General features: G+C 36.5%; 1 protein-coding gene across 1 annotated transcript in view; it reads left to right on the top strand.

Annotated features, from left to right (window-relative positions):
• The first annotated feature begins 238 nt into the window (after positions 1 to 238).
• The window catches only part of FCHO2 (FCH domain only 2), a 75,552-nt gene continuing 49,247 nt past the window's right edge, over positions 239 to 26,543 (top strand). The window contains exons 1-7 of the mRNA XM_010006373.1: positions 239 to 324; positions 3,763 to 3,837; positions 4,955 to 5,096; positions 5,188 to 5,340; positions 10,628 to 10,732; positions 17,603 to 17,701; positions 18,796 to 18,892. Of these exons, the coding sequence (XP_010004675.1) occupies positions 272 to 324; positions 3,763 to 3,837; positions 4,955 to 5,096; positions 5,188 to 5,340; positions 10,628 to 10,732; positions 17,603 to 17,701; positions 18,796 to 18,892 (724 nt within the window). The 5' untranslated portion in view covers positions 239 to 271. The remainder of the gene's footprint in view (positions 325 to 3,762; positions 3,838 to 4,954; positions 5,097 to 5,187; positions 5,341 to 10,627; positions 10,733 to 17,602; positions 17,702 to 18,795; positions 18,893 to 26,543) is intronic.

The raw sequence follows: 26,543 nt of genomic DNA, 5'->3' as shown, positions 1-26,543 counted from the left end.
TATGTCATAGAAGACTTGTAAATAAAATTATAGTAGTCGTGGCTGGAGTGATTTTAGTTTGTTTTACAAATAGGGGATTGAAGGGGATAAGAACAACTGATAAAAGCTGAAGCATTAGAAATCCTTCACTTAATGGTGATCAGTTATCAAAATGCATGTGTTCTATACTTTCTTCTGTAATTGCTTTAGCATGTTGCGTTTCATAGTTCTACCATGTTTGTTTAATCTTTAGGGGGAAAGAAACAGTGGCTTTGATGTCCTCTATCACAACATGAAACATGGACATTTGTCAACAAAAGACTTAGCAGACTTTATAAGAGAAAGGTAAGTATTCTTCTTTGGTGATCTGGCTCTTTAAAATATTGTTTATGGGTTTTATTTAAGTTTATCATTATGTTTAACTATAACATGCAAAATATGTAAAAATCAAGGAAAATTTTGAAATATATCCTACAAGAAAATCCAGTTTATTCCATTCACTCAGAACTGAATAGTGAGTCTTAAGTGGCAACTAATAACAAGCTTCTGATTTTTCAGTTGTGATTTAAAAAATAAATAAATAAATCTGCAATTGTCACATTAGATGTTTAATTTATTGCATTTTCTCATCATGTTTGGAAGAAATGAAGTAATTTAAAGTATCAAAATTTTCAGTCCTACAAAGTTTTTGACAATGAATATAGAATTAGGGTACTAGCAACTACTTGTGTGATCTTTAAAAAAATTATACTTTCATGTTAAAGAAGAGGAAGTGATTCATAGGAACATGAAAATAGTATACAGAAAATAACACAGATTTTTCTATGGAATGCAAGGGGCAGAGCTCACATCTGCAGATGTGACAACTTCCAAAGCAGATGACCTTGTGCTGTTTTTACTTCTGAATGAAAAAAATATTGTTTCTGCTACATTAAACATAGCCATTTCCATTCTGGACAAGATCTGCTTCAGAATTTTGTATTAATTAAATTATTGACACCAGATGATGCATGAAAAAAAATTGCAAGAGATCGAGGGCTTGTTTCAGTGAAGTTTTATTGCATTAAAAACTGTCAAATACCCCAGCCTTTGGTTTCTGGAGTTTTGCATCACAATTTCAGTTTTGGCCTCAAATATATCTCAGCAAAAAAGTACATTTCCAGAAAATACAACCTCCACAAATCCTGGTTTCAAAGTGAATGGAAAAAAATGACAAAGACCATTCCACTAAGCAGAAAGGGGTGAGTTATAGAATCTGTGATAGGCAGTCTCTTGTTGGAAGGACTACACAACCCAAGGAACTAAGCTTCCAAGAATCCCTGATTCCAGAGAACGTATTATGAAGCCAGACAAGGTTCCAGTGAAATCTGGCATTGAGTTGAGTGGAGGGACATCACACTGTTCCTATTTAGTATGAAATGCTTAAAGCTTCACAAGCTTGCACTTTTAATATTAAATGTTTTAAATGTTTGCCTTGTGTTATCATTGTGAGTTCTTGGATCTTTCCTTTAAAATCTGCTTTAAATTTTTGAATCACTAGTTTTTATAATGGTAAGTCATAGACCTAAGCTGTGTATCACCTGGACACATTTACTTTTATTAATTTTACATCTGTTGCATTTTGTCTTACTTCCATATTTAGCTGAGAACTGAGTCTTCTGCTTTATGTTGTATTCTTTGGCTGTGATTAATTTTATTCATGCTGGTCCTAAGATGAAAAGTCTAATGTAAATAGGCAAAAATAACGTCATGTTATTTCTTACCTGGATTCTTTACTTTATTATAGTGACATAAATAAAAATTGACTGTTCATTCTTCTCAAAATACCCAGTAAAGTGTATGGCGTTCTAGTTTTTTTTCACTATAAGCTCCTCCAAATTAATTTTGAATGAGATATGCCTTTGCAATCCATAAATAAAACATTTTTACCTTTCTCCACATATTAAAAATGTTTCAGCTGAATTTTCTGCTAACTAATTTTATTGATTTGTCAAGAAGGAAACAATAATTTTTCCCAGATAAACAAGATTAAATAACATTTAAAATTAAAAATTAAAGGCCATGTAGGAATACATGAGGATCCACATGGTTACTTTATCCTCAATGAGAAATAGAGAAATCTATTTTCTATTATTGTGCATGGATCAGAATATTGTTCTCATGCATCTGCCACAGAGATATGAAGGCATCTTACAGCATTTTTCATAAAACGTGTGACAAATTCTGTTCTCATTAGCACACTGAGATTCACTAGAATCTTAGTGCTAGATTTTCAATTGTTTGACAACGCTTCAATACAGTTCCTTAAAAGCAACTTCCACTGGGATTTGAAAACATCTACCAGTAATACAAGCCAGCAGCAGTAAGTTAATTCCTTTCCCATCACCTCCTCCCCTCAGAATGTTAAACATTGTATCCTATCTGTTCCATTGTGTTTTCTTCGTCCCTGCTTTACTAATGGATCTCAGTATACCAGCTGCCAATGAAAAAAAACAATTGAATGCCAGATAGGTGGTACTTTTCAAGTGAGGGATGACTCATTGATCAATCTCAGTCTAAGCTAGAGGTAGTTTGGGGCTTATAGTTTCAAAAGAATAGACTTTACATATTGGGAATCCTCTCTTAAATAAAAATGTTTACAAGTGTCCATATCTGAGTGGTGAAGCCCATCACAACTGTTGTGAAGTTATAAAGCTGATTTTCTGGCAAACATGGGTCAAACTTTTGATCTCAAAAGAAATTGGATTGGGCAGTATTTCAGCAGTGTTTTACAACAGTCCACTTGTCTTGACCATGTTCTGTTTTGCGTATTGCAAAGAATTTAAGAGGCTATCTGTTCCTCTCCATATTTTGTGGAGTGTAGTCTTGATTTATTGATTTTTTTTTTCAGTACTCTTTGCTGCTAGAAATATGCAAGTGGATGAGCAACATTTATTAGGAGCCTCCTAGATTTAGTGGTTTTATAACCTGACTTTTATGTACCTTGTTTTCTGAACTGTTTGCTATGGAAATTAGACTTAACTCTGTTTGAACTTTCTTCACATCTGCCCTTCTGTTACTGTTAAACATACTGGTCCTTTTTTCAGAAGTGAAGTCACAGGAGAGTGAAAATTGCTGGAGAGATGGAGGAAACAGATTTGAGTTGGTGATAATGCTTTCAAGAAGTTAGAGCATTTAACCTTTGTGTAAACTATTTGACAATAGTCACCTGGTTAATCAGGATTGCTGGAGTCTCCAGACTAGCCAGAGAATTTGCCTTTTTTTAATTTATTTTTTTTTTCTCAAAGAGAAAGGGAAGATAATTGAGCATGTATTTGACTGTACAGACTGCCTACTGCACAAAGAACACATGCCTGTATTAAGCCAATCTCTGTTATTTGTACTGTTCAGAATAGTGTGTAGGATATATGCAGCCTGATCAGAGAAGTCTGTTGTTCTCTTTTCTCCAGCCTTAGAAATAGCCACAAAAGATTAAAAGATTATATAGGATGTGTAAAAGACTGTCAGTTGTGGGGTTTTTTTTTATAGTCAGCTTAAGGATTTTAGAAAGTTTTTGTTCAAAACTTCTATGAGGACCTTTTGAAACTAAGGTGTTTCATCTGAAAAAAGAAAAAAGTTTTAAATGTGTTCAATTTGTAGTAGTAGAATATTTCTATACTGTATCTGCTGCTCCAACTGGGTATTCCTAGGGGTCCTCTATTTCGCAATTTCAGAATGCATATTCCTCTGTTTTGAAATATCTTCAAAAATTTCAATTATGCTTTTGATGGATTTCTTCAACAGGGCTACAATAGAGGAGGCATATTCAAGGTCAATGACAAAACTAGCCAAATCAGCAAGCAATTACACACAACTTGGGTAAGTAAGTGTAATAAAAGAAATACATAACTCAATACATGTTAAGTATAACAATTAATTTTGAAATGTCATAGGCTCCCAAGCCTATCGTAATTATTCTGAGGAAAACATGTGGTCTGCAGATGCAACAGTAAGTATATTTATTTATATTATTTCTGATTTCTGGAGTGTTATCCACTCCCATAGATGTTAAAAATGAGACTTTTCATTAGATTTATTCCTTAGTTTAATGAAAGCTTTTTATATGGTGTATGTTTTTTAAAACTGAAATGATTAATGGATGTTTTTTCATTAGAAAGATTATGCCAGTGAGAACTCGGATTCTTAGTTGAGGCTAGATTTTTTCTTTTATTTATAGTAATCACAGCTAGAGATGGGGGGAGCTTTTATCAGTGCATAATTTGATACCAATTGTTGCTGCTCTTCAAAGGTTCTGGATCTGCATATTAGTTTGAACATCAGACCTTTAAAGACTATGTATAGTATTGAGTTTTCAGCAGCATTAACCAGGAAACTGAGGTAGAAGTATATCCTTAGAGCAGCCGGAGAAGTACATTCGGTATAAAAATCTGAATCTGAGGAATGACCTGTCCTCCCCGTTCGTTTGCCATGGTTAAACTCTGTTAATCAGTAATCCCTTTCATTGGCAGACCATTTTTGCCAATGTATTTTCTTGCATCTTATGGCTATAATGATGTAACACAACAAAAACTTAACCAAGTAATTTCTGATCTATTCACACTATTCAAGTGTACACGTAAAAATACTTCTACATGTGAAATTATTTTGAGCTTATCTTGCATCATCTTTAGGAATACCACTTGACAATATTGTGTACTGATGACAGAGAAGATTAAGTGAACTTCGCTATGTTTTACCCATTAGAACCAATACAGGTAAAACATAAAACATTGACAAAATTAGTAGAAACTATTCCAAGTACACTAAAACAAATTTAGTGAGCCTTTCTAGTGGTTGTTAGGGTTTTTGTTTGTTTTAATTTTAGAAACAGAAGTTGATTTCTTTAAAATTATCAATTATACTTTAGTATTATTAAAAGATAACCATAGCCAAGTAGAAAAATCCACATGAACATTAAATACTTTTCTCACTTTAGGACATTTGCACCAGTTTGGGATGTTTTCAAAACTTCAACAGAAAAACTAGCAAGCTGTCACTTGGATCTTGTGCGAAGATTACAAGAGCTAATAAAAGAAGTTCACAAGTATGGAGATGAACAAATCAAAGCTTATAAAAAGGTTAATTTATTTTTTTCTTATGCATGTCTAATGACTTGTTAACATGGAAATTAACATTATTTGGTTTTGATGACCATGTTATATTTGACAGACTAAAGAAGACGTTTCAGGAACATTGGAAGCTGTGCAAAATATTCAAAGTATCACTCAGGCCTTACAGAAATCAAAGGAAAACTACAATGCAAAGTGTGTTGAACAGGAACGTTTGAAAAAGGAAGGAGCAACACAGAGAGAAGTTGATAAGGTAGTGCTTCAACATCTTACTTTAATTCATTTTGCTGTCAGTGAGTAACACATTCACCTTGTGCTAGTAAGGGAAATGCTCAGAAACATATAAAAGCAGTAAAAAGTAGTAGTTGTGGCTGTTTAATAATTGACATAATTTGAGTACCTAGTTATGTTTTGTTTAAAATTCCTTATGTGTTCTAATTCTTTATTTTGGAGATATCTGCATGATATGTTAAGTTTGTTCAGTGATTTTTACAGATATTGCATATAATTGTTTCAACATCTGTCATAGAATCATAGAATGGTTTGGGTTGGAAAATACTTTAAAGATCATCTAGATCCAACCTGCTTGCATTGGCAAGGACACCTCCCACTAGACAAAGTTGCCCAAAGCCCCATCCAACCTTGCCTTGAACACTTCCAAGGACGAGGCATCCACAACTTCCCTGGGCAGCCTATTCCAGTGTCTCACCACCCTCACAGTGAATAATTTCTTCCTAATGTCTAACCTTAATCTCTCTGCTTCCAGTTTAAAATCATGACCCCATGTCCTATCACTACATGCCTTTGTAAAAAGTCCCTCTTCAGCTTCTCTGTAGACTCACTCCAGGTACTGGAAGGCCACAATAAAGTCTCCCCAGCTTCTTTTCCAGGTTAAAACACACCGATGGTTTCAGCCTGTTCTTATAGGTGAGGTGCTTTAGCCCTCTGATCAACTTAATTGTCCTCCTCTGGACTCGATTCAACAGCTCCATGTTCTTCATGTGTTGGAGGTTCCAGAACTGGACACAATACTCTGAGTAGGTTCTCACAAGAGCAGATAACAGGGGGAGAATCACCTCCCTTGACCTGCTGGGCACAGTTTTTTTGATGCAGCCCAGGACATGGTTGGCTTTCTGGGCTGCAAGCACGTATGACTGGTTCTTGCTGAGCTTCTCATCAACCAACACCCCCAAGTCCTTTTCTTCCAAGCTGTTCTCAATCCATTCTCCACCCAGCCTGTATTTGTGCTTGAGATTGCCCTGACCCAAGTACAGGACCTTGCACTTGGACTTGTTGTATGGGCCCACCTCTGAAGCTTTTCAGGGTCCCTTTGGACATCCTTTCCCTCCAGTGTGTCCACCGCATCATGCAGCTTGGTGTCATCGTCAAACTTGGGAGGATGCACTCAATCCCACCATCAATGTCATTGACAAAGATCATAAAATAGCACTGGCCCCACTACTGACCCTTGAGGAGCCCCATTTGTCACTGGTCTGCCTTTGGATGTCAAGCTGTTGACCACAACTCTGAAGAGTGTGGCCATCCAGCCAATTCCTTATCTATGAAGTGGTCCATCCATCAGATGCGTATCTTTCCAATATAGAGACCAGGATGTTTTGTGGAACAGTGTCAAAAGCTTTGCATAAGTCCAGGTAGATGACATCACTTGCTCTCCCCTTGTCCACCAATGCTGTTACCCCATGGTAAAAGGCCACTAAATTTGTAAGACAGGATTTGACCTTGATGAAGCCATATTGGTAACCACCAATCACCTCCTCATTTTCCATGTGCCTTAGCAGAGCCTTCAGGAGGATCAGCTCCATGATCCTGCTGGGCACAGAGGTGAGACTGACTGGCTTGTAGTTCCTTGGGTCTTCCTTTTTTCCTCCTTTTGAAAATGAAGCTGATGTTTCTCCTTTTCCACTCAGTAGGAACTTCACCAGACTGCCACAGCTCTTCAAAGATGATAGAAAGCAGCTTTGCAACTTTATCCACCAGTTTCCTGAGGAGTCACGGATGGACTTACTTATGGATTTACTTATATAAATATGTAAACTCAATACCCCTGTCACTGAATTAAGGAGTAGAAGTTGTTCCTTCAGTGGGACAACATAACTAATTACACCAGTGCTTGAAGTCAGTTCCATTGAGAAGAAAAACAAGTTAACATTACTTTCAGTGATAATTTGAAAAATTAAAATTGCATGGACCAAAATTCCAAGGGATTAGTATCTTGATGTTATATTTAGTTTTGTCCTTGGCTTATAGGTGAGTTTGATTCATTCAGAGATTCACAAAATGGCTGAGGTTGCAAGGCACTTCTAAAGGTCATCTTGTCCAACAACCCCTGCTCAGGTAGGGTCACCTAGAGTCAGTTGCCCGGGACCATATCCAGCTGACTTTTTAATATCTCCAAGGATGGAGATGATACAACCTGTCTGGGTGACCTGTTCCATTGCTCAATCGCCTTCACAGAAAAAAAGACATTCAGAGGGATCCTCTTGTATTTCTGTTTGTGCCCATGACCTCTGGTTCTGTCACTGGGCACCACTGGAAAGATTGTGCGCATGTCTTCTATTTACCCTCCCTTACGTTATCTTTATCTATTGTTAAGATCCTTCCTGAGCCTTCCCTTCTCCATGCAGAGCAGACCGAGCTCTCTTAGCCTTCCCACCTTAAAGAAGTGTGCCAGTCCCTTCATCATCTTAGTGGCCCTTTACCAGGCTGTATCCTGTAAGTCCATGTCTCTCCTGCAATGGAAAATGCAGAACTGGACACAGTACTCCAGATGTGGCTTCACCAATGCTGAGTAGAAGGGAAGGATCACCTGCTGGAGCAACTAATTTTTTCAGGGAACTAAGTAGTAGAGGAAAGAGGTCATGTTTCCCTGTCTCTAGCTATGTCTTATACCTCTGCCTACTATTTCCATTTCTATTGTGTTACTGTGTTCTAGTTAGAATGATCTTAGAGCCCTTTGTATCTGTTACCTTTATGCCCTTTATCTTGATAGAGCAAATAGAGTAGATTATTGTTTTTTCAGTGATGACAGAAGTGATCCTGTTTACTGTGTTCTGATTGTTAAATATTTAATATAAATCTAGAATTTTTCCTACCTTCGTCTCAAATGGCAGTCAGTGTTGGATTCTTGACATGAATCAGAAATATGTGGGTTAGCAGATGTTTTCCTGCCAGTGTATTCAAAGTATAGTTTTTCTCAGTTCTTGTAAACCCATTGAAGGTTTTCAGTAGGAAAGGTTGACTTGATAGAAAGTTTATTTTTAAGATGTAACATATTTGTTCAGTTGGAAACAAAAAAATGTTCCATCTGACTGATGTTTACAGGAGAAGTGAGAAAAAGGAAGCACTGTAGGATTAGTGCAGTTTTTTACTATTTTATGCATCATCCCTAAATATTTCTGATTAAACAGTCAGGCCATAGTTGAATGCTCTGCAAGTACTTGAAATATGTTTCCAGTGGGAGCAGTTAACAATGACCATCACACGTCTGTAGTCGTGTCTTTTCAAGTTTACACTGGTAGCTTCAGAAACATTGGGACAAAGACTGTATATCTTTTTTTCCTTTGGCAGACAATAGGTTTATTACTTCTAGCACAACATGAAAAATATTTTCTATCAATATCACAGAATAACTACTTTGTCAGAAAGCAGTGGATCTGCATCAATATGCTAAGTACTTATCACAAAATCAGATACTTAGAAAAGTACTGAAGAATCTGAGGGAAGTATTTGAGACTTTGCAATTTCCATTGCAGCCAAAAATTAGTGTTAACTTGTGAAATAATTTCCTGTTGTTCTCTGACATGTGAACTTCTCTATTTATAGTGACTTGACAAAAAATCATGACTCTTCCTTGTTCTTTCATATACTGTAAATCTACTAAATAGATTTCTAGCAATTGCTGCACCTGAGAATAGACACACCCTTTTTTCAGAAAAGATTACTAGTTAATCATACACCGTTCATGTGTTTTATCATTTTGTCTGTCCTTCTGAGTAGTTGGGTTTTGTAGATGCTTTTCAGCACATACCACTCAGATTCTGCATTAAATAAGATCACAAAAGACAGAGAACATTTGGTTTTGTCTAAATGCCATGCATATGAGGTTCTATTTACATCATGCTTTACAAAAAATATATATTTTTTAAATCTTTGAACTTGACATGTTCTCCCTTTTCAATGTTTAAATTTGGAATCATCTCATTGCAAAGCACTTTGAATTGTCTTTAAAAGCAAGTGATTGTGGACCAATTTGTACTTTCAGCATAGTAAATAGTATTTGGGAAACAAGATAGGACTGTTTTCTTCTTTGTAATTTCTCTATGTGAATGTGGAAGAGTGAGAAACATGAAGTTAAATCTGGGACAAGTAATTGATGGGTTTGATACAACTTGTTATATTCTCCTTTTAATGCCTGAAAGATCCTTATTTTTTATACAGTGACTTATTTCAGGCTCTGAAACACTGGACTTAGCAGACTACCTAGCCAAGATCTGCTTAAGCTTTCTTTGGAACTGGAACAGTGAAACTGTAGCTTTGGTACCTCTTCATCTGAAGTCCTGGTTGATGTTTCACCAGGTGAACAAGTGCTAATGCTATAATGTTACTCTCAGTAAGGAGAAAGTTATAGATACTGGTCAGCTTTACAGGTTACTGCAAGTGAGAAATAGTTTCTGTTTTTACTGTAGGACAGATTAAATAAATTTGAAAGAGGAGAGGACAGCTGTTCAGAACTAGAACAAACAGTAAATACACAAATATCTTTACTGATGTCATTAACAGTTCAGTAATACTTTTGAGTTATAACTAATGGTAAATTTCAATGAGATAGAACTTTTATTTTCATAAGTTTTTAACTTGGAAATAGCAAGAGTATCAAAAGTTTTAAAAACTCCATTTCATGTGTGTCATGCTGTAAACTTGGAAAAAAACTTTTTCCTGAGCTGCATAAATCTGGCCATTAGTGTGTTCTGCATTATCTTCACTTTCAAATATATCTTAATCATAACATTTCCATGGATGTAACTTCTGCAGTTTTGATTTTTTTTCTTCATTTCTAATAGAGAACTGTACCTTCTTGTTTTGGTTTGGTTTTACCATTCACGCTTTCAGAATTGCACAAATAACTGTTTGATCTGTATTACAACCCAACTTTCATCTTGTTTTTCTGTTGTAGTCCTAAATATTTGACAAGAGCTACTTAGTTAACTTTAGCAATAAAAATCTGACTTCAAAATAAGTGTGTTATGAATTTGTTATTGGTGATAAGGGGAAGGGCTTGAGATTAGGTAATTGCTTTGTTACCTTTTTATGTGGTTTATATACACACCTTTAAATAGAAATCTCTAATGCATTGAATCGGAGTTATTTGGTGGTGAAATGCTGTTATGACACTTCACTGTTTTGATATGTCCCTGAATATTTTTTGTAGATCATCCCAAGCTTACTTTTAATAGTGATATTAAAAACCTTAGATCAGATTCTATGTATGGCAGTTGACACTTTTTTGTACTGATCTACAGGCAGCAGTTAAATCAAAAAAAGCTACAGATACCTATAAACTATATGTGGAGAAATACGCTGCATTTAAATCTGATTTTGAACAGAAAATGACAGAAACTGCACAGGTAAGTGTTAAATGATTTACTTTTGAAATAGGTTAATATAGGCTATTTCACGTCTGAAGACACCTAAAAACAAAACTTCTGAAAAATTGGTTCAAGATAGAATTATCCCCTCTGGAAACTGATATGAACGATAATGTCAGGAGTAATATGTTTGAAAGGCAAACATTGTCCCTGTGTGTTGTGATAGCACTGTCCTTGAATGGCATAGACAAGCACTAACACTCTAAAAAGACTTTTTGAACAAAGAAAATAAGATTAACTTCTGGAAGTCTCGTAGATGCATATTGATCATGTGGGAAACCCTGTGAATTCCTGAACACTCAGAAGTAATTTGTGGAAGTTTTAGTATCAGGATCCATCGTGTTTTTTTCATTATCATTCTAGCAAAATGCTTTAGTTACAGCTTGTGAAAGTGTCTTCCAGGGTTCACCTGAGCTTTTGAAAAGCCCTTACATTTGTTTAAGTTTCTGGGTTTCTTTTTAGTCTTTTCATTTGTATTTCAGAGGACATCAAGTTTTCTGTATCATTGCTTATGCTGCTTCCTGTTGTATTTAAAATTTTCTTTTTCAAATCTGTTGATAGTAGACTCTTTTCTACTGCCCCAGATTTCAAAAAGCAAACTTCAGTTCAGCTTTTAGCAGTAACGGTTAATTAAGGACTGGTTTGCATATTTATATATGTTTCCTGGTTTAGTAAAGCTTTTACAGTATAGAAATTTTCTTTTTTTGGTTGAAAGTTTTTTGCTCTTTTCACTAGTTTCAAAGATTAAATTTTAAGCATAAATTTAATTAGTAGGGAGATTAAGTCGTAACTGTATTTTTAACATATAAGTAGGAGAGTGTTAGGGTTTTCCTTAACTCCTTGGAAATTAGGATTTCACAGCTTGGGGGTTGTGTAGGCTGACATGTAAAAAGCTGCCCTGTCTTGAACTGTAGATTGCTTTCCTACTTTGAGAACTTCATTAGAATTTTACCTAGTTCACCTCTGAATAGATACTTGACACAGGTGTTAGGGGAAGAATATCACATATAAGAAGAATATCACATAAAAGAACTCTTTCCTCCTACCCTCCAGTCTAGGCATTTGCAACAAAAAACTGCCCAGGTATGCTACTGAAAAAGTAGCTTTTAACAGCTGTTACATTAAGAGTCTTCACAGCCTTCCCATGAAGAATTTGCAGAAGGCATCTTTTTTTGTAGAATCCTGACTCAGTTCTGATTGAAGGAGCTGCAGTCCCTTGATTTAGTTAAATGTGGTTATGTACATTATTTCTCCCTCCTTTCAAAAAATCTGTGACTTTTAAATGCTTTTGTTGTTTTTGTTGTGGACTGTGAAACAGTGATGATGGCAGTTACTCAGCAGTGCAAAAAGGATATATTAAAAGTACAGGTTCAACAAAAAAAATTAATGTGTACTGTGGTCTAGGGCATAAGGCCTATTGAACTTTTCCCTCATCTCTGTTGTATGAAGCAGTTTTCACTATACTTTTTAGTTTAATCTTGCTGTCAAACGTTGCAGTTGTTCTGTTTCCACACTTCTTCCTTTGTCAAGTATTTGTGTGAGGAAATACCTTGGATAACTAATGAGCTAAAACTGATGTATGAAGAAAGTTTGGCTTTTGAAGAAAGATTGGCTTTAACTCAGAAAAAACCTGCGGTCTGGTTTATTAAGAGATCACCACAAGCATTTTTGCTGGCACAAAAGCAGAGGCAATGTGATACCAAGGGTAGAGAATTACATCTTGAATGTGTTTAACATGTGACACTGGCCTGGACACACTTGCACATGTGTCCACCTTACACTTTTACATCTGGTGCCTTAGTATTGTGTATCTCTCACTGTAACTTCAAATATTTGCTTATAAGTGATACCTAGGCAATTTGACAGAGATTAGGATTGGAATTGGCATGTGTGATTATAATCACTGAGAATTTCAGGATTAGGCAACCTTTTTAAACTTAACTAATATGTATCTGTAAGCATTTATTGGAAACAAGTATAATATAATAGCAACAAAAAATCATTGAAGTTTATGTAACATTCCTCCTGGAATTTTCAGAAATAAGTGTAGGTGGAATCAAAGTGACCAGTGAACACAGTCTGCTGCTACCACAAATGGTAACTTTTTTGATAATGTTCTTATTAATGTAACTGTTGTATTTGCTCAGTAAGCTTTCCAGTAACTCCATCATTGTGTGGTTTGTATAAGTTGTAATTCAGTCTGACCATTGCTGTAGACTCCATCTGTAGCTACAAAGGAATTGAGTAATACCAGAAAAAAATACTGAACAGTTCCATTTATTTGTCTTGCATCATATACAAGTGTGGCTCTTCCACATCAAGAAGTTCCTACCCTGTTATTTACATTGCTCTGGAAGTTACTGAACCCCCTATGAAGCAGATTCTGTGCACACCTCTGATCCACTGCAGAGCAAGTCCAGTGAGGTTACTTTATGTCTTTATTTAGACTCATAAAAGCTGTCTGTTGGCCTGTAATGTTACAAGAAAGAGACTGTGTTTATAGTAGTTGACTTAATGCTCTCAGCAATAGTAAGAAAAAATAAGTATTTCAATAAGCTGGCCTTGCTGTCAGGGCTTGGGACAACATGACAACAAAGAACCAGCCCCATGGCTGCTCACACAACTCCCCCACACACACACACTCTCTGGGATCAGGAGGACAAAGCTCCTGGGTTGAGACAAAGGACGAGGAGGGTTCTTCACCGATTAAGGTCCCAGGCAAAACAGACTCAACTTGGGGAAAAAATAGTAATTTAATTTCACACTAATAAAACACACACAGGACACAGACAACACACAGAACAGGGCTTGCATATGTTACCCCACCCCTCCCTTCTTACCGGGCCCAAATCCCTTTGTTCCCGGTTTCTTTCCCTCCTTCCCCCCAGCGGCACAGGGGGACAGGGGATGGGGTTTAGAGTCAGTTCACAGGCTGGTGGTTCCTGCTGCTCCTTCCTCCTCAGGAAGAAGGATTCCTCACAGTCCTTCCCTGCTTCCCCACGGGGTCCCTCCCATGGGAGAGAGTCCTCCAGGAACCTCTCCTTCATGAGTCCTTCCCACGAGGTCTGGAGCTGCTCCAGCCTGGGCTTCCTGCAGATTCAGGGGCTGCTTCAGGAACACCCAACTCCCCTGGTAACAGGGTCTTCCACAGCTGCTCGATCAGAGTCCACTGGCAGCAAACCCACTGGCCACAAAATCCAAGTCCAGTGGCCAAGTTCATCCCTCCTGGCACCTTCAGGGAATGTTCCTCCATGTTCCTCCATGAGTACAGGGGGACAGCTGCTATCTTGCCATGGGTTGCTGGGAAACTTCTTCCTCATCCACCACCAGCTGGGCTCTCCTTCTCTAACACATCTCTTCTCTCTTAAGTGCTCCTCCGCTCAGGTCTCATTCCAGTTCTTTGGCATGTTAATCGCATCTATTGTCCCTATGGTTCCTTGGCTGGGTTTGGAGCAGGGGGAGCTTTTCAGCTTCTTACCAGAGCCACTTGATGCCAAAAAGCCACCAAACCAAACCAGAACAATCACAGTGTAAACTCGTTTCCTGTGAGCAAGAAAGCTGTGACTAATGATGAGGTATTCTTGTTTAGTACTGACAGAAGGTGAACATAGAGTATTTGAAATGGATTTTACTCTCAGTGAGTTAGTGAAGGGAAATGTAGAGGCTTTCAGAAGTAAACTGGCTGGGCTTTTCATTATGTACTAAAAAAAATAATGATCCCTTTGAACGATCCACTGCAACAGAAGACTGAGAAAGGTAACAGGTTATTTTGTATCTAGAGACCAGAATATGTTCAGCTTTCTTATTTGTTTTAGTGGGAGATACTATGTATTTATACCCGGCTGCAATGTAGAGAGAGAAAAAAAGTCTTTGTACTATATTGCCATCAGATGTTACAGCTGGGAAAATCTAACCATGCTTCTGGACTGCTTTGGGGTGGTGTTTTTTGTTTTGTTTTGTTGTGTTGTGGTTTTTTTTTTCCCCAGTACAAAGGTAGTACAAAGCTACCTCTCACTACAAGCCGTATTTATCTAATGTCCTGAGTTCCTTAATTGAAACAACTCGTCTGCAGATGTAATTCTTCACTTATTGTGCTAATGGACACCTGGAAGCTTTCCACACCTGTCCACATTGGAATGAAATTGCTGTTCTGCCAGTGTCAGTTGTATTTGTGGAATTTTAAGTGTAGTGATGCAGGGTGCCTGCTTTAAGGATGATGCCACACAAAAAAAAAAGCAACCATGAATATGTGGAAGCCCGCTTCTTCATGAAGCCCATCCTAGATTATCTTAGCTTAGAGTACATTTCACTTAAAATATTCTAGTTCTGAAAACAAAATGAATGACAAGAGTGAGCATTGTAATCTGTTTCAGCGCAAAATCAGTTGGTTTAACTGAAATCTGTCATATTGTTCACATACTATTTTTTGAGGATAAACAACTTGGATTGTTAAGGAGTTATTCTAGGTAATCATCTAGTAATGTCCTCACTCCTCTTTTCTTAGTTAAAACTACAATAATCAAAGTGAAGTAACTTTCAAAATATTTTGAGAGGTTGAATTAGGAAACATATGGTCTTCCTAACCTTGAATTCCAAATTGTGATTTGTGTTGTTGATAAACATGGATGGCTTTCTTGTGATCAAAGAAGTAGGAAAATAAAGTTGACTGTTGTTAAGAAATTGGATTAAACAGAAATTCCTCACATTGAAAGATTTTTCTGAGTAAAGTTATAGCTGTCCTATGCAATTGCTATGCAGTTGCTAAGAAAACATGATGTCTTATTTACCAGATTTTTCTACTTTGTTAGAAGCTTTAAAAAAATTCTGTAGAAAACTCAGCTGGAAAGGATCAAATAGCTGAAAGTGCTGAATTATTTTTTAAAAGTTTTCAGTCTTATCTATAACTGAGTAGAGTTGAGTTCAGATGAGTTTGCTGTTGAGCACGCTACATAGAATGGTTTGCGTTGGAAGGGACCCTTGAGACCATATAGTCCCAAACCACCTGCCATGGCCAGAGACTCTTTCCACTCATTGCTCAAAGCCTGATCCAACCTGTCCTTTAACACTTCCACCATATAGATAAACTTCAAGAATGAGTAGAATTTTTCCTGTTTTTTTTAATTGCAAAACTTAGAAGAAAACATACATGCTTGTATAAAGGAGTAATAGTCATTTAAACAGTGTATACACACAGTTTTTAAGTTGTACAGCTAAAGATCCTGTTGATTTTTCATTGGTATTGTAGCTTAAAAGACTAAAAAGTGGCTTGCGTTTCTTGAGTCATTACAGATTGATTTCAGTGTATCTTTAAAAAATGACTGATCTTTCAAAAGTGAAAGTGAACAATTTAATTATCTGTGATACGAATTACATGATTGTACTATAGTGCCTAGCTTTATTCTTTTATCAGAAATTCTTAGTATTATGTGTTACACAAGGCCAAGATGGCACTTCTTCAAAGACTTTAGATCTCAAGTATAAAACAATAAACAAGAAATAAGGAAACACCTGGGGGAGGGTAGTGCTTTCCACTGACAGGAGACACAAAAAAAAATATCTGAATGGCCAACTGTTTTAGCCAAGAGTTTTATGGAGAGCTCAAACCAAATATGAAGGAAGCATGATTGGTGCAATTTCAGCTAGTCTTTGTGTTTAGGTTAAAATTAAATGATGGAAACAGGCACACATTTGAAGCATGTGAAGCACATTTGTCCATGTGTTGACACCCTAACAGTCACTGAGAGCAGATCTGAGACTGAGATCAGAGAGGTGGACCATATGTAGCAAAATTATATGGTTTCCATAATAAGGCAATCAGTAGAAAAATAAGATACAGAAGATGACCATATCCTCTGTAATGAAGAGAAAGGCTGCTAGAGAAAAAACAAACCAAAACATTAATCTGCTTGATTGATGGCTAGAGAAGTATGTAAGTATGGCTGACGAAAGATTTAGAGTTTAGAAGTTAGATATTCTGTTGGTCTGCATGGAGCAGTGTTTGTGAATCATAGTAGCAGGAGGTGTAAAATGTGGAGAAGTAGTCTTCAGAGAGTCCTGTACAATTAGAGAAAGGATTAAGTGGTACTTCAAAGTTTGGACACACTTGAAAGAGCAGTTACAGAAATAGGAAGAGAACTAGGAAAGAGCAAGTGTAAACAAACATTTCAAGACAATTACAGTTGACTACTGGGGAGGAGGAGGACATGTTTAGTTCCGATCTTTGGCTAGGGTCATTGAAAACATTGGTGTGATTTTAAAATGGCTGCCAGCTAGAAGTTTTGGTTAAAATGGAGCAAGCTGCAGAGATATATATGGTAAGTTTAAAGATCAAACAAATTAATAACATTTAGAGAAGCAAAGGATATAGACTTACGTAGAAAAAGAGAAAGCATGTGTATATTGTGAGCAGGAGGAAAGTTTGCTGAGAAGGAAGGGCAAATCAGATCCAGAAATAAGATTTCTAGGTTTAGATGAAAAACACTCTGACGTATTGGAGAAGATAGATGTATTTTTTTAATACCCTCTAACACTATTTTATTTTAATGGAAATAGGTGGGGGTTTTTTGAAATATCAATATTGAGGAAGGCTTAAAGATTAAAAAAATTGGATAATGGTTCCAAAAGGAGCTATTTTATTTTAAAGTACCTCATATTGTAACTCTGTGAGTTCCACTCCTTCTTTTCTTAAACTTTGTTGTTACTGTGATCAAGATCAGAAAATAATAATGGGGTTGTTGGTTTTTTTAGTATTTACTGTATTTAATTATTAAAATTAAAGGTTTATAATTATATTTTAATAATTATTAATAAATCTTTTTATTATTGTTAATTGTTTTTATTGGTTTACAGAAATTTCAAGACATTGAAGAAACACACCTTCTTCGTATGAAAGAGATTATAGAGTCATTGTCAAATACCATAAAAGAAATTCATTTACAAATAGGAGAGGTAATTTTTATATCCTCATGTGTTTGTTTTATCATCATGTGTTTGTTTGGATTATGCTACATATTTTTCTTAACTACTAAGTGGAGGATTTCTCACTGTGTTTATGGTGATTACAAGGTCTTATCTTACAAATGACTGTAAATTCAACATAAGCTCAAAAGTTTATGACTTCCTTTTGCATTTTTAAGTTCAGTATCACAGAAATTACAGAATAAGTAAATACATTCTGTCTTAAGAGAAAACAAAATATTTTGACAATTCAAAGAATTTTTTGTGTATTTCAAAATTTTGTTCCCTAGATATTAAACTAGCAGTCATTTAACTCAGAATGGGAATATTTATGCTTTTCTTTGACTGAAACTTGAAATTTTATCACTCTGAAAAGTTTACAAATATTTTATACACTTTGGGTTTTATGAGCAAAAGATCTTCAGTAACAGAAGCTTTTTAGTATCTTCTCTTTAGGAGTAAGTTGGTTTAATTAATAACCCTTATAAGTAGGCCTTAATTTTTAGATATTTTGTAGTTTTATTTGTGTATATTTAGAATCATTGCTTTCCTTGGTTTGTGGTTTTTTTCTGCTGATGGATGGTGGCCGCAATGGTGTTCTTTATTTCCAAAGCATGCACATACTGCCCTGTTGGAAAAAACTTCTATATTAACAACATGTGTTTGCTCCTTTGTCAGAGCAAAACATAGCAACAATAATGCTTTTACTCAAAAAGGTGGGAGCTGTGATAATACAGTAGAAACAGTTCACACCCTTAACTGGTGCTGGCTTAAGCAACTGCTTGTCTTCCTGACATTGGGGTGGGACATGTTGCTGACAAGTTCAGAAAATTATAAATATACCAGTTTAAATGGAAGAAATGGAAGTAAATTCTAGACCCATCATCAAGCTGTATTCTTTCATTCCTAGTTCATGTGTGTATTGTACATGCACTTGCTAATACTAAAGCAAAGAAAGCATTTCCCTGGTAAAATGCCTGTTGCTTTCTGAAAGCCCTGTAATGTACTTTAGAGAAACCCATTTTTTAAAGTTAGCTGCTTCCTTTCAGTTACTGGTTTTTAAATTCCTTTTATGTTTTTTGAAGGTGCATGAAGAGTTTATTAATAACATGACAAATACTACAGTTGAGAGTTTAATACAGAAATTTGCTGAGTCAAAAGGAACTGGCAAGGAAAGACCTGGTAAGAGATTAAAAATGACTGAGTAGGAAATGTTGATTTTAAAACCATAGATTTCCACTCCTAATAAAAGTTCAACACCCTATTTCTTAATGTGATGTGTTTTTAATGTAAGAATTGGAAATTGTTGTTGATATTAAATGACTAATAGAAACTGATAACACACAATTTATTAACATGTGGTATTTGTGTTCATAATCCATAATTTGTTGCTCTGAGTCCCACTATGTGTACTTCAAGGAAGCTTTTAAACTATATTGCTCCTTGGCACATCAGCGATACTTGTCCAGAAACAAGTTATTTGCATAAGCTGTGTTGGGTGCTGTGTCTTTCTGCATATATTATATTTAAAAGCCTTATTTAATATATATTTATTGATATATTCAGAATAGATGTATTTTGGGGAAATTGCCTCAGTTTATCTGGTTAACTTACAAAATTATCCATTTTAATAGATTGTATGTACACAGTTTCTTTACTAAGCTGCAAAACGTGCCGTACTTTCTGAAAGAACTGCTAGTTGGGTGGGGCATGTAACTTTTCTGGACTAGCATAAAAAGAGAATCTCACAGTACTCTGTATCTGTCATTACAAGAAAAATAGAGTTCACTTTAATTTGGGCATGAATACAGTCATTAGGTGTGTGAATACAGTAATTCAATAGTACTGAGTAGTGTTTTCTTCAGCACTGGGAGTCCTAACGAGCATCTCTGTCTTCTAGTATAGAAGCACAAAGGATTTTTTCAGAACAAGGATATACATAAGAGAGTAGATCTTGAGAATTTGTATTAAATTGTTAAATATGATTACTAGGGATCTTACAATGCCTCTATGACATGTTTTTAACATAACATTGTTTTGTATTATTTCTGTGATCCACTAATACTAGTATCTGTGTGAGCTGAAGTAAGGTTGATATCAGGACAAAGACACATGAAAATTCAATGCTCAGGCGTCTTTGTATAGCTATTGTCAAGATGTTGTGGCTGGGCTTCTCCGTCTTGCATTAGGATTCTTACCCCCCTGAGTTACAAAGATCCTTGCTAATTAATTTATCCTAGAGCGCTGTGTACTTTGTCATCCATGTTATTAGTTTGAGTTTTACAGTATTAAATTATTGTACTAGTAATAACTTGTAAAACAGTCGTGGTGCAGAGGGAAAGCACAGGCAAATTCCGCACTAAAAGAATACAAATTTACAAGATGTTGTGAAGTATCAAAGACTGGAAACATGGACCACTAGTGATGTTAATTAAAAGTTACTGCTTCTGTTATATTAATTATATTAACTTTGAATCATTCAGCTTTGACAATTACAAAGATTTGGAAGGCAAAGTGTGGTATCAGCCTTCTAAGAATGAAATGGAAAGATGAAAATAATTATTTCTGTGTGTGATGTATTTATTAATTAGGCTGGAGAAGGCTGCTCAGATAAGTCTAAATATTCAATGTAAAAATTATACTGACTTGGCATACAGAACAAATTCAGAAAAAATGTCTTATGGATGTCAGTGTTGCTTAAAATTCCCGTCTTAAGTCTATGTTGAAGGAAATGCTTTAAAATTTCCAAGCACTACGTAGGCCTTCTCCCCTCCATTTTCTTTGTGGACTAGTATACTAAGTTAGATGGTGGGTCATTTTCTGAAATACTGAATTTTGATAACAAACTAAAAATGTAGTGCATAACAAAGTATTTTAACTTATTTCAGTATATTCAAGCTACAGTTCTTCATTGCAGAATTCGCTTGGTTTTTCTCTATCTGTAAAAATAGAATTAATATGAAATTAAGTATTAAGAAGACATGTTTTGTTGTGTGAATGATAAGCAATATACAGGAAAGTTTTTCAGATGTAGGCAATTATTTTTGTACAATGATGTCCTTTCTACAGATTATGTGGGCTCCCTCTGGTGGCTAATTTCTGTCACCTGGAGTAGTGATATACACGGGTTTCTAGAGTTTAACGCTGTTTTTCTAGTACAAATAATGTTTCTTTCAAGCAGTAATGAATTGTGAGATTTTTAAACTTAATAGCTGCTTTTTAACTGCTACCTAAATAATTTATCTAGGCAGCTTTATCACCTGCTTCTTACTAAATTTACTTTAAATATCTTTTTTAGTTTAGTTTTTAGTTTACAATTTTTAGTAACAAAATATTTGAATATATTTTATTTGTTACTTGTTTTGCCACTTCCATTCAGTGTAAAAAAAAAAAAAAGCCACATCCTGTTGCATTTCTCATAATTTTAACTGAAAAAACATCACTTACTGTAAAACATTGAAAAACAGAGAGCTGGCAGAAGCTGCAAGAACCACTAAGACTTCAGGTCGTAATTTAATATGTTCTCTGAACCATTTCTAATATTCAGGAGGACCTGGACAAGCTTGGGAAGTGGGCTCATGTGAAACCTAATGAGATTCAACAAGGCTAAATGCAAGGTCCTGCACCTGGGTTGGGGCAACCTCTGGTGTCAATACAGGGGGATGAAAGGATTGAGAGTAGTCCTGTGGAGAAGGACTTGAGGAAACTGGTGGATGAAAAGCTGGACATGGGCCAGCAAATGTGTTCTTGCAGCCCAGAAAGCGAGCCATATCCTGGGCTGCATTAGAAGAAGCATGGCCAGCAAGTCCAGGGGATGATTCTCTCTCTCTTCTCTGCTCTGGTTAAGATCCCACCTGGAATACTGCCTACAGCTCTGGAGTCCTCAGCACAGGAAAGACATAGACCTGTTGGAGCAAGTCCAGAGGAGGGCCCCAAAAATTATCAGAGGGATGCAACACCTCTGTTATGAGGAAAGACTTAGAGAATTATGTTTCAGCCTGGAGAAGAGAAGGCTCCAGGGAGACCTGACTGTGACCTTTCAATATTTAAAGGAAGCTTATAAGAAAGGTGGGGACAGGCTTTTTAGTAGACCCTGTTATAATAGGACCAGGGGTGCAAAGGTTTCAAACTGAAAGTAGATATAGACTAGATATAAGGAAGAAGTCTTTTACAGTGAGAGTGGTGAAATGCTGAAAGAGGTTGCCCATAGACGTTGTGGTGGAAATATTCAAGGTCAGGTTGGACAGGGCTGTGAGCAATCTGATCTAGTTGAATTCCCTGCTCTCTGCAGGAGCGTTGGGCTAGATGACCCTTAAAGGTCCCTTCCAACCCAAACTATTCTGTTTCTCTGATATGTTCCTGCTATTAGGCCTAATTGCAGATTTGATACAATCAGTTTGTCGCTTGCATGGTCTCCTCCAATGTTCATAAAAATTTTCTGGCCACTTCTGAATCAGTTTTCTGTTTGTGAAAGGTCATTGTTCTATGTTCCTTGTGAATTTCATTTATTGCATGACAGAAAATGTCTGGTTTTCTTCCACCCAAAATATAGGTTAAGTCAATAATGTCCATTCCAGATTAATAACGTATCAATGAGTTCTAGCTTTGTTTAGTTAACCTTGTAAAATCTATAAAAAGATTGGTTTGTTTCAGCATGAAAAGTTGAAGCTACATGAAATAGAAACTGCTAGCAAGTAGAAGCTCATATTCTTCTCAGATCTTATAACTGAAATTGACAGGATAATATCTTAACATGTTTGAAGAACTTAGTGAATGCCTTTTTAGCTATAATTGGTTATGAGTGAGTTTTGGTTTTTAGCTACTGAATTACTCTGCCTTCTCAGATGTGGAAAATTAAATGAGTGTGTTTGTCCCTGTATTAGTTTTTTCTCACTACACAGTTAACACGGAAGGTGCCTTGAAGGCTGTATGAGAAGACTTATGCGTGCTGCATTGTCAAAATAAACACAACAAAACAAAAGCCAAATGTAGACTATTTGTTTTCATTAATTTGTTCTAGTGTCATTGTTAGTGGCTGTTGGTAACTTATTAAGATCTTCCTCTTATTTTTGCATTTAAAAAAATGAGGAAATAAAAATATTTGTAATGCAGACAAAAAAACAGAAAACCATAATCTTTGCTGTCTTCTTAGCCCTCCAATGAAACAATGATGGGTAGGTGGCAGATATTACATGTGCTCTGCCGTAATTCAGTGCAAGAGAGGTGTTGGGTCATCTTTTAACTATAAGGTTTTTTTTAAGTATTTTGATTTGTACTAGTTTGACCCATCTTTCACAATCACAGTAAACCAGAACACGATTTGCAACTGCAACACACAAGTAGAATCATAGAATGGTTTGAATTGGAAGGGACCTTCAAGATTGTCTTGTTCCAAGCCCCTGCATGGGCAGGGACATCTTTCACTAGACCTGTTTGCTCAAAGCCCCATCCAGCCTGCCCTTGAACACTTCCAATCATGGGGCATTCACAGCTTCTCTGCTTAGCCTATTCCAGTGTCTCATCACCCTCACAGTAAAGAATTTCTTTCTAACGTCTAGCCTACATCTACCCTCTTTTAGTTTGAAACCATTCCCCCTCATCCTGTCACTCACAGTCACAAAGTGGTTGGGGTCAGAATGGACCTCTGATGATCATCCAGTCCAACCCAGCTGTTGGAGCCAGATCACCTGCAGTACATCACACAGGAACATGTCCAGACAGGTTTTTAATGTCTCCAGAGAAGGAGACTTCACAACCTCTCTGGGCAACCTGTTCCAGTGCTTTGTTAATCTCACAGTAAAGAAGTTTTTCCTTATGTTTAACTCAAACCTCCTATGCTCCAGATTGTGCCATTGCCCCTTGTCCTGTCATTGGAGACTGCGGAAAAGAAACCGGACCCATCCTTCTGATATCCACCCTTTTAAGTGTTTATGAGATCCCCCCTCAGTGTCTTCTTCTCCAGACTGAACACCCCAGCCTTCTCAGCCTTTTCCTGAGATGCCCTTGCATGGGCAAATGCTCCATTCCTCTAGACATCTTTGTAGCCCTGCACTGGACTTCTCTGGAGACTTTCAAGACCTGTCTGGATGCCTTTCTGAGTGATCTGCCCTAGTTTTTGGTCCTGCTCTGGCAGGGGGGTTGGACTCTTATGATTTCCAGAGGTCCTTTCCAATCCTAACATGTGATTCTGTGATTCTGTGAGCCCAGAATTGGATGCAAGGCAGAGTAGAGGGGGAGGCCAAATTCCCTTTACCTACTGGCCACACTTTTCTTAGTGCACCCCAGGCTGCCATTGTCCTTCTTGGCTGCAAAGACACATTGTTGGCCTATGGTCAGCCTGTTGTCTACCAGGACCCTGAGGTCTCTCTTTCCAGAGCTGATCTCCAGAGGGTCAGCCCATAACCTGTTCTGATACATTGGGTTGTTCCTTCCCAGATGCAGTACTCTACACTTGCCCTTACTGAATTTCATTAAGTTTCTCCCTGCTGAGCTCTCCAGCCTGTCCTGGTCATTCTGGAAGGCAGGCAGCACAGCCCTTTGGTGTGTCAGCCACCCCTTACAGTTTTGTGTCACCAGCAAACTTGCTTATGACACACTGTATCCCTTTGTCCAAGTCACTGATTAATATATTGAATAGGGGTGGATCTAGAAGCAGGCAGAGAAGATCTGGCAAAGAGGAGTAGTCACATGCAAGTTGTTTTCTGAATGTACTAGTAAAATAATCTAGAATTTGGGCTATGGAGAACACAAACCCATAAAAATTCTTGTTTTCTCCTTTCATTACCCATCATAAAAATTTGAACTTTATGAGCTAGAAGTTTGCATTTAAAAAAAAAATTTGTAAAATTACTGTCTGCAATCCATCAGCTCTTTGGATTAACTGATAACAAAATTACTTTACAATGTTTATTATCCACAATTGCTGTTGATTAGCTATCACTGGCTCTTGCACATATAGTAAAACATTTTACTTTTGTCCACCTTGTCCTTTTTGATTTGAAGAATAATACAGTAAGTCCTTTTAATCAAATGGTGTTTCTAAAGATAACAAGATTCAGAAAAGGACAGATGTAGAATCCCTACTGTTTCCTCTCTCCACAAAATCCTGAAATTGCCAGTAATTGATCAGTAACACTGATTAAAATAATTTTTGTTGTGTTTCTTGTTGGAGCTGCTGAAACCTATTTTGCTTTATTTGCCCATGCAGAAAAAATTTTCTCAGGGCTCCTCATAAATCCAGTCATGGGAAGGTTTAAGGTCATGGATGTCAAATGGATGCATTAATTTAGGCATTTTTTTTAATGTAGTTTTGAAATTCTTGTCTTGGAAAAGTCTTTGGAAAGACTGTCAAATAGTCTAGAGTTGAGAAATTTATCAGTGACTTAGGACAGCTATGATTGGTCTGTAATACAGATGACTAATTATTGCTAATAATCTTTTTATGATCTCTACTGCCTCACAAGGTAGCACATAATAGAAAATGATACCCTGGCGTCCATGTCAATAACGTAGGGGAAAAAGGGTTAAGAATAACTGCATTACTCCTAAGAAATTTTAGAAACAAATCAGTCGTTTCCTGGAGATGGAGAGGCAAAACACAGACCATGTGGTATTGAAGCTTGCTTTGATTTAAAGCTACTAGCTTTTTTATGTGCTTGAATAATGAATTTTACTTTGAGGAGAGACTTGAAACAGTGCTGGGTGTGGCATTTATTTTTTCCATGGGTTTATTTGATAGCATAATAGTTTAAAGCATTTTTAAAAATGCTTTTCTAGGACATTAAACAGCAACAATGTAGATGGAAGTAAACACTGAAAATGTTTAATAGGATTTTTTGAACAGCTCTGTGTGACATCTTTGAGCATTTTTTCCCCAAGGAGGTGTAACAGAGCAACTATTCATTTTATGCTCTTATAAATTATTTTCTTTATATTTTCTGTAAATATTTTGAATATTTTAATGCTGCCAACACTTGTGATTAGGTGAATAAATAGCCTGAAGTGTTACAGTATCTCAAACCCTGTGCCCACATGTAATACTACACAGAAGGCTAACTGGGAATTGAGTTCAGTTTATCAATATTGACAGTATCCAAAGAATTCAGAGAAGTGCTCTTTGTAAAGGAAGGCAGACCATTGCTATATTTCAGAAGTTAATGGAGGAAATTAAGTATGGATATCTTTGAAGATAAGCTGGGCTTGAGGCAGGTAAAAACATGTTCAAAAGTACCATGCTGTAGTGCACTCTTTTCAGTGAGGAGCTGCAAGTTCAAGAGCTGGACCAGCAAATGTATCTTAATTTCTCTCCTAAGTGCTTCTTTTATTTTGCATGCAAAAATTGGATCCCTTCATAAAACAACAAACCTGCCAAAGCTGATGTGGACTTTAGGAAGTCTCATCTAGCAGCACAGATTTTTAATAAACACATATATCGAAGCTTCAAACTTCTTTTAGATTGTGGGGTTTTAAAATTTTTTATGGTTTGAGGAGTTATAACTGTGCAAGTTTTGTTCAAAAAGTCTATTAATGCAAGTGGAATTCTAGTAGCATTGATGAAAATAACTCATACAACATCTGTAGATACATGAAGGCAAAAGCTGGGTTTTGAATGATCTTGGACACTCAGTAAGATGAAGCACTGTTTGGTCCTCTTGAATTTTTTTGTTAGCAATGAACAAAAGTATTTGCAGCCTGAGGCAAATAACTGGGGGGGGAGCAATGTCCATTTCAGTAGTTTCAGTGGGAAAAGTATATTAATTGGGTGATAGTAATCAGAAAATTCAATAGTATGCAGGATAGATGCTGCTATGAAAATAAAAAAATACTGAGCCTT

Source organism: Chaetura pelagica, unplaced genomic scaffold (assembly GCF_000747805.2).
Source record: "Chaetura pelagica isolate M959 unplaced genomic scaffold, ChaPel_1.0 scaffold559, whole genome shotgun sequence".
NCBI lineage: Eukaryota > Metazoa > Chordata > Aves > Apodiformes > Apodidae > Chaetura > Chaetura pelagica.
This window is presented reverse-complemented; position numbering and strand designations above follow the sequence as displayed.